General features: G+C 39.6%; 1 protein-coding gene across 2 annotated transcripts in view; it reads right to left on the reverse strand.

The window, feature by feature from the left end:
* Positions 1–2,228: 2,228 nt before the first annotated feature.
* Positions 2,229–14,417, reverse strand: part of P3h2 (prolyl 3-hydroxylase 2) — a 167,075-nt gene continuing 154,886 nt past the window's right edge. Inside the window, exons 12-15 of one of the 2 annotated variants that reach the window (XM_027951526.2) lie at positions 14,223–14,340; positions 13,223–13,298; positions 8,297–8,437; positions 2,229–3,405 (exon numbers count right to left, since the gene is read on the reverse strand). In XM_027951526.2, coding sequence (XP_027807327.1) covers positions 3,313–3,405; positions 8,297–8,437; positions 13,223–13,298; positions 14,223–14,340 — 428 coding nt within the window. In that variant the 3' untranslated portion in view covers positions 2,229–3,312. Of the gene's footprint in view, positions 3,406–8,296; positions 8,438–11,155; positions 11,203–13,222; positions 13,299–14,222; positions 14,341–14,417 lie in introns of those variants that run through there. The other variant, XM_071615193.1, reaches the window with a different exon arrangement.

Below are 14,417 nucleotides of genomic sequence, written 5' to 3' on the forward strand. Positions count from 1 at the left end.
TAGCTCAGCCGGAAGACAAAAGAGGAGTTTTTCCTGACTTGATAAAGTCAAACCTTCTTCTTTACACTAATTCATTATTTTATATTTAATGTGCCTAGGAAGATGGCCCAGGGAACAGTGGTAATAGTGCTTTTTTTTCCTCCCTGGCTCAAAAGACCATGCTTGTAGCTAACTGTAGTCATTCCACGCTGAGTGACCACAAGCAATCACTTTACTTCACACCCCCTGCCCAGCACACCTCCTGGGATTCCTCGTGTGTGGACATGTCCTGTGTTATAAGCACTCAACACAATAAAACAGATGAAAACAAAAGCTTAGTCATCAAGACAAATGGTGGTTCTCTAAGCCATACCAACCAAGAGCCCTAAACATAAAAATTGAGCTTTTCAGCTTAGGCTGCCTCCAGTACATTTATCACCTCTGTGTGAATAAGTAAAAGGCTCCCCCAGCCGGTTGTGGTGGTGCACGCCTGTAATCCCAGTGACTTGGGAGGCTGAGGCAGGACCATTCCAAGTCTGAGGTCAGCCTGAACAGCAACTTAGTAAGACCCAGTCTCAACATAAAAAGGGACTGTTTTCTCAGTGATAAAGTACCCCTGGGTTCAATCCCCAGTACCGAAAGAAAAAAATAAAAAAGGAAGAAAGAGAACAAAAAACATTCCCTCCTTCTGGACAGACACAGATTTGCAGATCCATGGATTAGTCAGCAAGTTCCATCTTTAGCTGGATTATAAGAAGCAGCCCTTCCTGTAGGTGGACAAAGCCCGGCACCAGGATCCTAAGCCTCGTGTAACATAACCAAAATCAACAGCCCTGGCTTTAGCTCTGGCTCTGTTTCATCTCTGAGCTTCTACCTAAAGAGAAAGAATTGAATTGTGATTTCTATGGCTTTCTTCGTCTCTAAAAACTTCAAATTTTCCAATGGGCTTTTCTATTCTTCTACAAGAGGGATTATCTAGCATACAGATACTGCAACTTCTAAGTCTGAGATATTTTAGTCATCTGATGACACTCCCTAAATATTTAAATGAAATTATGTATGGTTTGATGTGGAGCAGATTAAAATATAAATGCTTTAGCACATGCATGATGTTCCAGGTGTCGAGCAACATGGTGAACCAGCAAAACGGGAATAACTACCCAGTGCTGTCAGCAAATGTCTCAAGATGTGGATCTCACACAATGATGTCTATTGAGGCCTTCACCCACTTTCTGTGGGATCGAGCATCAGACAGTGCTGAATGCCTGAATGCTCTCCCAGAGCACCCACTGCACCCAGGAAGCCAGGATTGCAAAGAACCAGGGACTGTTTTCTCTGTTGATGCCTTGTTGCCAGAAAACAGAAATCAGATCCTTGCCTGGATCCTCCTATCAGCAAATTTGAGTGCCAGCAAGCTCTTCGCAGTGGAAGAACAGACAAATAGCAATCTGCTTCAAAGCTCAAGAATTTTGAGCCCTTAAAATTGGGTTTAAAAATCTTATAATCACATGTGCATATAAGGAACCCATTTGCAAGTCTCAAAATGTTAGCAGAAATGAATTTGTTCTTATTTGGGACTATTTCTAAAATTAGTTTTGATTGGGGGATTTATTTGTTTGTATTTGGAGCACATGGGAGGGTTTCTGGAAAGCTATACCTAATTATGTCATTTTTAGAGAAGGAAACTGAAGTCCAGAAAGGGAAAGAAGGTAGCTCCAGGTCACACAGCAGGGTAAATATGATGGGGCTGGGATTATAATTTAATGCTCTTTCCCTTTACCCATGATGAAAATGTAAGCAGAAAGTTTGGCGGAAAACAGACGGCACATAAATCACTGTAACTCAAATTTTCAGTTTCAAAGAATGGATGTTCTTACCACTAACCAAGAACATGCATTGTAGAAAGTAAATCTTAGCTCTACCAGTGCCCATCACAAAGGTGACAGTCTCACACTGGTAAAATATGGCCCACACACCCTGTTTTACAGTCTATAGAATAACCCCATAGACTGTAAAACATCTTTGCAGCATCCCCCTTAGTACTGGGATCAGAACCAGTCATTCTCTGGATTAATATCCCCCTGGGCCAACCATCTGTTTCTTCCAAAGCAGTGTCCCCCAGGAGCTGTGTGCCTGCTAGCAAAAGAGTCGTGGCCCAACAGTGCTTCTAGGTTGTCCAGGAGCTGCTGCGGGACCACTGTCTGAAGACAAAACAGGCACCCGGGAGAAGATATTAAAACAAAGCTCCCTTTATTAAACACCTCCGACACAAGCAGGAATCTGTGAGCTGGGCAGCAGCAATGTGGAGGGGCCGTTGAATATAAGCAGATGAAGACTGGAATCAATCAGACTCACTTTTCTTAGTATAAAACATCCCTTTCCTCTAGGGGCTGCCGCTCTCCAACAGCCTGGCCATAGTGTCCTGAGCCAGGTGGGATTAGAGATTTTCTTCCAAAGTCACTGGAGTGAAGACCCATTCCATTCCAACCTCTCTGTGACTTTTTGAAGACAACTCAGAGGGCAGTCTCTCCCGGAGCACCTTGGAGGGTTAGCTGAAGTTTCCAGTATACAGAGTGAGGTTGTTCCCTGGTGAGAACACCAGAACCAAAAGCTCCAGCAAGGCCCTGGGAAGACGGCCCCTCTGTCGCAGGCAGTCCTCAGCCAAGAGCTTCCCTCCTGGAGCTTGGATGGCCCTCATGCCCAGGACACCTGAGGCCGTGCAGACTTCACCAGGGGCTCTGCAGACCCAAAGCTTAGCTGACTCTGGAGAGTTGAGCTCACGGCTGTCAGCACCTCCAGAGGACATAGCGGAAAGGCACTGAGCCAGGAAAGCATGCTGAGACCAAGTCACACTCTAACTTTAGAGCTGGGACACACATAAGAGTGTGGATTCGCCAAGAACCAGCTTATTCTCTCTGAGTTTTTGAATGTGCAGCAAATTGTGTGTGTGTGTGTTTTGTGTGTGGTTTTTTTGTGTGGTATGTATTTTTGGTGTTTAGATGTGTTTGTGCATGTGTATGTGTATGTGTGATGTGTTTGGCGTGTATTTATATGTGTGGCATGTGTGTGGTGTGTTATGTGGTACGTGTGTGATGTGTTTGTGTGTGGTGTGTATATGTGGAGCAAGGGAAGGTGACTGAGCTTTGAAATATCATCTGAAGAAAAACCAAGAAAGACAGAAGTGAAGCAAAGCTAGCACCCTAAGGAACAGAAGGGAGATCTAATGACTCATATTAACCTGTTAATTTATACCATGGCTCTGTACAAAAATAAAAAGGTTCTTTTAAGATTAACAATTTAAATAAATATTTGATAGAACTTTCTTTCTTGTTTTTATAGCTCATCTTTGGGGTTAATGTTCAGTTCATGCTTTCCTTGCTGCTCCTGATCCAGGATTGCAATCACTTCATCGGCCTTTATTCGTTCCTGCAAAGAAGACAATTGACAAGTTTCTGTTACAAGCATAGTAATCAATACCAGTGGCAGATGCTTCCTGAACACTTCCAGGCATCCATATGGGCATGGATTGGTGCTAAATCCAGTTAAGGATGAAACCTCATCTTCATCTCCTTTGTCCTAAGTAATTATTTTCCATGATTTCTTTCCTGCAAAACATGTCTTGCATATTCAACCACTTCCTACTCTTGCTACTTCATGGTCTCATCAACATCTCCAGCTCAGCTCAGTATTCTAACTGAATGCACCTTTTCTCCCCCACAGACCTATTCTGTTCCTCAGATACTAAACCTCGCAGTAAAGCCGCTGCCCTCCCATTTGCCATAATAACCTGACCATGGATTCCTGCATCTGATAAGCCATTTCGTCCTTTCCATTTTGTCTCTTTTTTCTGCCCCTTTCTTTTCCAGGCATAATACTGTGGCTTTATTTTGGGCCAGGGTTTCTCAATCTTGGCGCTGCTGACATTTAGACCAGATCATTCCTTGTTGTTGTGTGTGTTTGTGTGTGGAGAGAGGGTCAGGTGCATTGTAGAATGTTCAGCAATGTCCCTGGTCTCTACTTACTACAGGTAGCCAACAGGATGTCTCCCTAAGTTGTGATGACCAAAGTGTCCCCAGACATTGCCCAATGTGCCCTAGGCAAAGCTCCTTCTTAACAGCCACTGGTTTAGGTCCACGTTATTTCCTAACTCGGTTGCATCAGAAACTTCCAAATTGAACTCCCTATTTCGCTACTCACAAGCTTCTAATACTCATGTGCTTTTCTTGGGTCCTGCTCATAAACCTGGCCATATCACTCTGCTGCTCAGTACTCAGACCCTTGGCTTCCAATGGCTTGGAGGTCTGGGTTCATATTTCTCTGTGTGCTTATAAGGAGCTCACTGATTTAGACCTTTCTGTGTCATCAGCCTTACGTTGTTTTCTTCCCTCTCCTCTTCTTACACTCCAACTTCCTGACTTACCTCCTGATCCCTAAATACTACAGTCTCAAAAGAACTGCCAAGTCCTAGTCTAAATTAAATATCCTTCTGGATGTTGCCACTGTATCCTGTGTTTTCTCTTATCTCACACCAACCAGCCATAGGTCTAGCCGGTCGACCACCACACTGCATCTCAAACCTCCCACGTCTTTCACCTTTTCTGTCATTACTCTAAGTCCAGATATCTGCTAAAGTAATCTTCTGGATCTGGTCATTCCCAGAACTGGGGGAGCAAACTGGGAGGAGAAGGATACAATGGCTTCCTAGCAGTTAGAATGGATTTCAAAGTACTGATCCAACCTGGAAAGTGTGGACCTGCTTTCTCTGTTCTCCTTTTGTACTATGCTCCATCTTGCATGTCATAACCCAGTCACTATTCTTTGTTTTTTGTTTTGTAATATTTCTTTCATGGTGGGGAGGTTGTTTGCTTGTTTTTGATTCTGGAAACCCAACTCAGGGCCTTACCAATGCCAAAGCATACACTCTACTGCTGAGCTACACCTCCAACACCTTTTTTGTCTACCTCTCTAAGCTCCCTCTTGTCTCTGGGCCTTTGCATTGTCATCTGAGCCTGAAATGCTCTTCTCCAGATGTCTGTTGGCTCTTCTTGTCACTGGGGTTGCAGCTCACATGTCACTTGCTTGGCGAGAACTCACAGTTTGACAGCCCATTATTCTCAAATCAATTACCTTGCTCCATTTTGCACACACCATTTATGACTATGAGAAATTCTCTCAATTGGTAATATTTTTGCCTATTTGTTGCCTGTCTCTGTCCACTAGAATGTAAACTTCCGGGGAGGAAGGAATCTTATCTTCTTGGTCACTCCATTTTATAGTGTACAAAAAAAGTTACTGACATTTGGCATTTATATTCAATGAGTCAATACATACATATGAAGGTCTCCTCTAAAATGCTTCTCCTTACAGAAATCTCACTCACCCTGTAAATCTCACCTCAAACATCATCTCCTCAATGACCCTTTCCTGCCTACTTCTTTATATCCCCTGCACATTCATTTGCTACTGACAATTCCTACCACCTTCTGTATCATATTTTACTTACTTGGGCACCTGTATCATCTCTCCAAAGACTCTGAGCTCCTGGAAACCGGGGGTTAAGCCTCATCTAGTCTGTATTCCCCAGAGGTAGTCTCTAGCACAGTGTAAAGCATAGCAACTTATAAAAACAACTGTTTTATGGCCTAAAAACAAATCTCCTTTCATGCAAGACCTCATAATTGAAAACAATGTTGACATAAAGACAACCAAAATAACCAACTGACTAAAAGTAAACTAAATTGCTGCTATAGCTTTTTAAAAAGGCCTGTTTACTAATTTATGAATATGGTAAGAAAATCTTGATGCTTAAAAAAAAAAAAAAGAAAAACTGACACACATGCAAAGTTCTCACATCTGATGGCCACAAAATACTATCACAATTAAGTCTCTTATGAAGGGAAAGAAATTCAAGACCTAAATATGAAATACATGAAACTCTAATGTTCTTGTATAATTTATGTTGCTAAATACCTCTTGAGATTCCAGTGTATTTAAAGTAATCTATAATATATGGGAATCTGCCAGAACTAATGATTTTTTTTTTTTTTTTTTTTTTTTTTTTTTTTTGCCTGCAGGCTTTCCTCACTCAGAGATTCAATCTGAGAAAAGGTTTTAGCCAGGGTTCCCAAACTTTGCTACACATTAGACTCACTTGGGGAGACTTTGAAACTCCTGATGCCCATATAACACTCTATAGAAATTAAATCAGAATTTATGAGGGTGTGAGTCAGTTGTTAATAGTTTTATAAAGATTACCAGGTAATTCCAATGAGAAGAAAGTTTGGGAATCAAGGCATAGACAAAATTTTTTATTGTTGAAGAGGCTCTTGCCATTTCCAACTGTGGCCACTAGATGCCGCTACTGCCTGAAGACTGGAGAAGTTCATAGTACTTTTCCATCCAAGGAGGAAACAATGGCATTGATGTTTTCTGATTAGGAAGGAGCAGGGAATTACTTTGTGTTTATTTTATTAATTTATAGTTCATTGCTAGAACAATATGTTTGAAGAGGAAGTTTGAATACAGAATTATTAAATTCCCTCTGAGTAAGGCTAAAATTCTGGCAGTAAGGCAATTTTTAAACAATTTTACTCTTCATTGTTTCCGCCTTTACCTAGGGGCCTTACTGTAGAAGGAGTGCTTTGGAGGGACACTGGTATTTTGGAGTTTACAAAACACAGGGAGGGGGAAATGCTGGGGAATGATATTGGCCAAATTATATTTTTATATCATGTGTATGTTCGAATATGTAACAACAAATCCCATCCGTTTGTACAACTATAATGCACCAATTAAAAAAAAGTGGGTGAAAAAAATAGGGAACAAAAGGAATTCTTGGTGAAGGAGATTGTTCAGTGCTGTTGAACTTCTCAGCTCTGTGCTCTCTTCCCTGTTAGGATAGTTCTTTCTCTTTCCATGATAGGTATCATCTTCTTTATTTCTGAGTTTAAGTGAGTCTTCCTGTATTCCCATTTCCTGTCTTCTTGATCTCTCCCTGCTCCCTGCAGTCAAGAACTATGTTTTGTTCATCCTGTGCTCCAAGAGCCTGCCTTGCAGGGCTTTCCAGGCAATTAACAAGTCTTCTGTGAACCTGTGTTAAATGTCTGAAAGAATGCTCAGAGAATGTGGGTAAAGAACTTTTGTGAGTTCATTTTTGTTTTGTTGCAGTGCTGGAGATGGAACCCTGAGCCTAAAATGCACACACTAGGCAAGTACTCTTTCTATCTCTGAGGTAAAGCCTTGGTCCTTGTTTTTGTTTTTCTTTTTTCTGAGACAGACTCTTGATAAGTTGCCCAGGCAGGCCCAGAAGTTGTGATTCTGCTGCCTCAGACTCCCTAGTAGCTGGTGTGAGATAGTTTTGATTGTGAAAAATACATAAGAAAAAGGGATTGTTTTAAAGCAGTTGCTGATGAAACTGGATTCAATTTAGGGACCCTAAAGAGCAAAACCAGACAGACCATCATTTTAATGAATAGATTCATTAGAACGTGGGCTGAAGAAGACTTTGCAGTCATTCAAGGTGACCCCTTGTCATGAGGCTCAACTTACGTATTTCAGGCCACGTCGCTGACTGGGCTTCAACTGGAGCCACCAATCAGGACTTCCAAAGCAGACAACTCTACTTGATAGGACTAATAATTTGAAAGTTATCCCTTATGGGATAATTTTTCTCCCAGGGACTTCTACCTATTGGTGTTAATTCATGTCTCTTCACTAGTGTAGACTACAACTGCTGCCCAAGCACATCTATAAGGATGAGATCACAGTCTCTTTTTCAGGCTAAGTGTCCTCAGCTACTTCAAATACGATATTAAGATTTAATTTAGTAGTAGTAATAAGTCATAAAAAGCTTTCAGCTTCCCTCATCCTCTTTCACATGTTTGATAAATTATTCAGTGATCATTTAATACTTTGCCAAGAAAATAATACAGTCTTTTCTCTTGGAGACCCACAAACTGTCATTCCTCTCTCCCAAGGCTCCAATTTGTTAACAAGCTCAATCTTGATTCGTAACTCCCCAATAACACTGATGATTCTATTTCTGAAAACAGCTTCACTTATTAGAAATGATCAGATTAAAAGCTGCCTTCATAGTTCCTATAAGATATGTAATTGCCACGTCAGGACCAGATCAGGGATGTTTGTTCTTGCTTAGAAAATAGTCCTAGCATTGGAAACAAGAAAAAGAAAGAATTCTGTGAAAGTTTTGTCATGATGTCTTAGGATCCTGAAGGGATATGGAACAAGTTAAAGGACTTTGTAGATTGATCAGTTCAGAAAGCAGGTCTAACTGGCCTTCCGAGTGTTAGGAACTCACCAATTCTCTATAAAGTGGGTTCAAGGTGAACCACAGAGCCACAGCACACCTCTGTCCTTTGGTGACTGCCTTCACCCCATGTGGGTTCTCTCCTCCAGATGAGAAGCTGATCATACGCCCACACTTTGGTTTTATAGAGGCCTGCAAAAGAAAATGACAGCTAGACTTTTTAATTTTAGATCATAAACATTACCCTCCGTGAAATTATTTGGGTTAAGGTTTTAGTCAAAGAATAATGGAATGCTGGGGCTGTAAAAAGAAGTCCTGTCAGTCTTTTGATCTGTAGATAAAACCTCATAAAATAAAATACAAAAAATTAAGCAAAATATGTGGAATAGCTCATGCACATAGTAATTGCTTAATACATGTTGTGCTAATAGCCTAGAGATTCCAAGAAGGCAAAGGTTTCTTTTAATTCACTTATATAGTTTTAACATAGCAAAGCATCTATGTGCAAGGCAGGTGTACATTTAATATTTGTGGAGTTAAAAAGAAATCAAGAAGACATCTGAGCACTGGAAAAGCCTAACTATTCATCTAGATAGTGGTTACATGAGAGCACCCTTTCTAATTCCTTCATTGTGTATTTATGGTTTATACATTTGTCACAATCCAAAGATTTCTAAAAGTCAAATCTAATCCAAATGATGCATTAATCCCTTCAAACTATTGCTAGCCAGTGGTTAATCAGGCTTTGTTTGACTAGCTTCAGTGAAGCGAACATACTACCCTTGGGATGACCTATTCCATGGCCTCTAGGTGTTTTGAGATGACTGACACAACACTTCAAAGCTTGCGCATTGCTCAGGTGGAGCTGTCCAGTGATATCTAGGTAGAAAAGGGCAGTGAGGGAAAAACAGATATTGCTGGGGGCACTGGGTCGGGGTGGAAGATGGAAAAGCAGGCTCTTCAAGTTGAGTGAGCTCAAGCAACTGGATATTAGAAGCCTTGGTTGTGGTTTTAAGAAGTGTCTGATGTGAGTAGAGACTATTTTTCTTTTTTAGGAAATATTGAAACCTTACAAATTCTATAGTAGACCTTAGGAAGTAAAGCAAATGCAAAACAGTGAGACTGGCCATTCTACTGCATGCTGAGAGGGACCTTTGAATGAGCTGTTCTCTGAACTGACTTGAGTTGATACAGGCCCATTAGGGGAGTTTTCATTTTCTTTGTGCATAACATGAGATGGCTGTGGTTTCCTCACTAGTGCCTTCCAGAAGAATGTCTGAAGCATTTCCTGAAGTTCTGGGATAACATTTATACTCCCAGACTGTATGAATCACACGGAAGGTTGGAGGAAGGTGGAGGAGTCAAGAGGTCAGAGGCCCAGGTGTGTGTGTATGCCCACGTATGCATGTATTTTTATGCCTCTGTGTGTGTGTACACGTGCGTGTGTGAGTATTAAGTGGAGGAGCAGAAGGGAGAAGTCAGTTTCTGGTTGTTTTCCTATTCACAATAATCAAAGAGTGATTTGTCTTTTCTAGATAGTGGCTTCTCTTAAGCAGCTGTATGGAGGTGACTGTTCTGATGTAAATCTGGTGTCCATAGTATCAGTATGATTCCAATTTGGCAGAGACAGAACTTGCTGTGCCTTTCTGCATAGAAATAGAACAATAAATAATGTGTGAAGCCTGTGAAGTGGGATAGAAAAACCTTCCTAGTAAGTGACCTTGGGAGCTGGAGCTTCAAGTTCTCTGAACAGCACCCTCTGAGGAGCTGGTCAGAACTCACATGACCACACATGATGGCCATCACTCTGTGATCACCAGTTCTTGGTGGAAACATTTTAGGATATTAAAGAAAGACTGTCAGGACAACTCAGAGTTTTCTTTCTAATGAAATTAGAAGAATTGAAAGGATATTTAAATATGAAAATTTTCAAGAAAGCTTAGGAGAACAAGTTATGGAATGGCTGAAGCAATTGGAACTGATGACAGGGGAGTAGGCTCTCAGGGCCCATCAGGACTGACCAAACAGGGAGCTTCACCTGTCACACATGGAGGAATAAAGAAGCTTTCATTCTCAATTCTGACATGGTTTCTACAGGACACTGTGTTCTGGAGTTTAATTAAATGGTTACAGACATACTTTGGAACACCGCACCATTAACATTGAATTTCATTTGTCACAAAGCAAACACAACTTATTAAATTTTATCTTCTTCAAACTTACACGGAGAGCCCCAAACCCTTTAATTCTTGTTCCACAAATAAATGCTATTATTTAAAATTTGTCTTCCAAGTATACAATTTTCCAAGTATGATTTTTACAAACAATTTTTCCTTCCATCTAACTGATAATAAAGAGCTGGAAAGAATTTGAGAGGTACTTATCCTTAATCAATGTAAACATTCAGTCACTGTTCAATTCATTATACAATATCAAGATTTTTCCAAAGTAAAGGATGGGAAAACTCTAATTCTTTTTGTGGCCCTGAGGTCAATACTTTTCTGTTTGTCCTTTGGAAGTCAAATAAGAGAAACAGAAAAGGAAAACTGTCCATTTCTCTTTGTTGAGACTGGAATAAATTTACTATGGGAAAGAGGTAAGAACTGGAAATTCTTCAACTTCAATAATTCCTAAAATCTTTACCCATGAATCTTAATTATCCCTGAAATGTTCTAAAAACTCTGTCATATGCATTAATCTAAAGAATTGATAAGCCTTTGGGTTAAAAATTTAAGCCAGTTTTCATTTACTTTTTTGAGGAGAGGTTAGATCCATTCCTTTTAAAACCATAAATTATCTGATAATTATAGATAAATAAAAGGAGAATAGTATCTACTTTGACATGGTTAAAAAGCAGAATTTCAGTTAACTTACATTCAACAGTGAATGAAACTGATTCATACATAGTATTCCAAGCATCAATTCTTTCAAACATTCAACGTCTCCAAACATGGCCACTAGGGGGAGTAGAAGCAAAGAAATCTTCTCAACCACCTGTCTGATTTTATTTGAAACTGATTTTCTCCAAAGTGTATAAGATGGGAATGATTTTGTACCTCAGTTTCAGTGTTAGCAAAGCTCAGAAACAAAATGACTTCTACATACAGCTTTTACAAAAGTGACATTCTAGTGTAGGGCTTTTAAACTCCAACCAAGAACATCAATTCACTTAGTTTTCTACATTATGAAACATCAAAACACTCCCCAGATAAATATTTAAATTTACACACAAAAAAAAACAGTGAAGCATCACAAACTTTTGAACATATATCATTGTATTAAACTGCATAAAATATTTTTTTAATTATAACAATATTTCTAAACAAGTTAAACCAGAATCTTCATAGAAATTCCCTTTAAACCAAGGAATATATGACATTTTATATCACCTGCAACAGCACAGTAGTATGTCATGAAAGATACATAGATGACGTACTGTTCAGAAAAGCATGAAGCTATGAGAGTAAAATTACAAAACTCAGGAAAAGTTGAGAAATGGCTTATGTAATGCAAAACCTTGAAGTTTATCATATACAGGTCCCAATTATTTAGATTTGTATGGAAGAAAGACATATCTCATAACCTATTTATAATTTATTCCCTCAGTTGGAAAAACCTGTTTTTTTTTTAACCATTATATATGTTCTTTGTTTAAAGATCAAATGATGCTAACTAAACCAGGTATGGTGGTGCATGCCTGTAATCCAGGCAACTGGGGAGGCTGAGGCAGAAAAATAGCAAGTTCAATGCCAGCCTCAGTAACTTAGCAATGACCTTTCCCAAAATAAATGAATGAATAAATAAATTAATTAATTAATTAATAAGTGAAAGGGCTGGGGATGTAGCTCAGTGGCCAAAAGAATGCCTGGGTTCAATCTCAGTACTGAAAGGGGTGGGGGGAGATGCTAACTGTAGAGTCTGTAAGTGCTATGGAGGCTGGTTTTCCAAAGGCACTGGTTTGCTTAGGCGAATGTTGGTAAATTTAGGTTTTGATCTACATATTTGTGTGTATGTGTATCAACCTCTGTAGGTTTATTACTTACACTAAAATTATATGTTTGTATTTGTTATGGTTTAGATATGAAGTGCCCCCAAAAGCTCATGTGTGAGAAAATGCAAGAAAGTTTAGAAATGTAATGATTGTATTATTAAAGGTTTAACCTAATCAGTACATTAATCCTCTAATAGGGATTAACTGGGTGCTAACTGTAGACAGGTAGGGTGTGGCTAGAGGAGGTAAGTCATTGGGGGGGTGCATTTGGGGTATATATTGTGTTCTTAGTGAGCAGAGCTCGCTTTCTCTCTGCTTCCTGGAGCCATGTCCTGAGCCTCCTTCCTCCACCACACTCTTCTACCATGATTTCCTACCTCACCTCTGGCCTGGAGCAATGGAATTGACAATCTATTGAATTGACTGAGACCTCTGAAACCATAAAACCCCAAATAAATTTCTCCTTCTCAAAATAATTAACACACTAACAGCATCAAAAAAGCTGACTAAAATAGTATTTGTACATACACACATATGCATAGACCCTTTTTTGATCATTTGAGTAACTAGGGATTTGGAGGCCAATGCTCAATCCAAGCATGTGGAACACCAGGTTACTTGAATTTATTCTGTATATTTATTTGACTTGTCCTAGATTTGGGTGACTAAGAACTAATGTTTTTATGTTTCCATCAAAGAATCAGAAAGTCTAGATTTTGGTTCCAAGTTGAACACTAACTATCTATGTGGTCCTCATCAAATCCTTATTATCTCTACTCTTTATTTATCTTCAAATTGAACGAGAAGATGTTTATGTATGCTTCTATTTCTAAAAGTTTATGGTTTATCAATTTACTTGGACTCTTTCCACCCCTTGAATTCTTGAGCTCAGAAGTATTTGGAATCCAGCACTCTGGAAATCCTTGGAAGAATGTAAGACAAAATAAAAAAACACTAAATAAATTTGTAGGAAGAAGCTTACTCACAGTCACAGTCTTAGCATCCATTTCAGTGAATATGAATTCTCCTCCTTCGAAGTCGTCATTCATATACAGGAGAGCACTAAAGGAGAAAGGGAGAGACATTCATAGGACAATATTCTCAAAATATCATCACTGTGGAACATGAAGACAGGTGATGATTGGGCTTCCTGATTAGTAAGTTGCCTTTGAACTAGACATCTCAATATTTGACCCACCAGACCCTTGAAGGTAAGATCAGATATAATTTGGGTTATACCTCTAAAGGATTTATTAATTCTACTTACATAAAAGTTCTAATCATATTTCAAAGCTCAGATCACATTTCACTTCCTCCAAAGAATATCTAACTAGATTTATTTTAATGGAGCCCTCTGAACCCACCCACATTGCTTCTAACTCTCTTCTTCTCTCACATACTAGTAACTACTTTTTCCTTAATTACCTGGACCCTGGCCTGCAGACAGGGGGTGCTAAAAATTATTTTAGAATAGGAAAGTGTCATAATAATTAACACACTATTATACACATGGGGACTACGACTCCTGATTCTTCCCTTTATAGACAAAGATATCTTTCAACATCATAAAAGAGTATTTTTTTTCTGAGTTTCTGTTTTCTTGTTTGCAAAATGTAACATAGTTCTTCAAATGTGTGAGTCATTGATAAGTGATATGAGAAGATCCCCAGGTATGCTAGGACACCATGACTTTGTGTTCTCAGACTGAGATGTACATACCCAAAAAGGGTATGCCTCAGTGAAAACACAATGATTTAAAAACAACAACAACACAACACAACATACACTCTCCTTGGTAGGAGGAAAATGTGCATGATTTTGAAGATAAAAATGAAGTTGCCACTTCTCAGCTATGGAAGCCGCTTCAGATTACTTGAGAATCTCTGCTTCGCAGAGATAAAGATGACAAGCGAAACAGAATAGCTTTCCAGTTCCCATGGATTACTGTTGGGTGGGAGCTTGGTTCTGAAGGAGTCGCGGACTTACCTATAGTCCCGGAAAGTGTAAGCAGGAGGCTCCTTCCAGCATTCGTTGGCTTCTGGATCCAACAGGCAGTTATCAGCATGGATGGGATGACTGAGGTCATTTCTTCTATCCTGTTGACCTGCCAGAAAAAGGAACAATATTGATTAACTGTCTTCTCCTGTTCCTGGTGTCCTTTGTAAATGAGAGGAGAGGAGG

The sequence above is a fragment of the Marmota flaviventris genome, chromosome 8 (genome assembly GCF_047511675.1).
Source record: "Marmota flaviventris isolate mMarFla1 chromosome 8, mMarFla1.hap1, whole genome shotgun sequence".
Taxonomy (NCBI): Eukaryota; Metazoa; Chordata; class Mammalia; order Rodentia; family Sciuridae; genus Marmota; species Marmota flaviventris.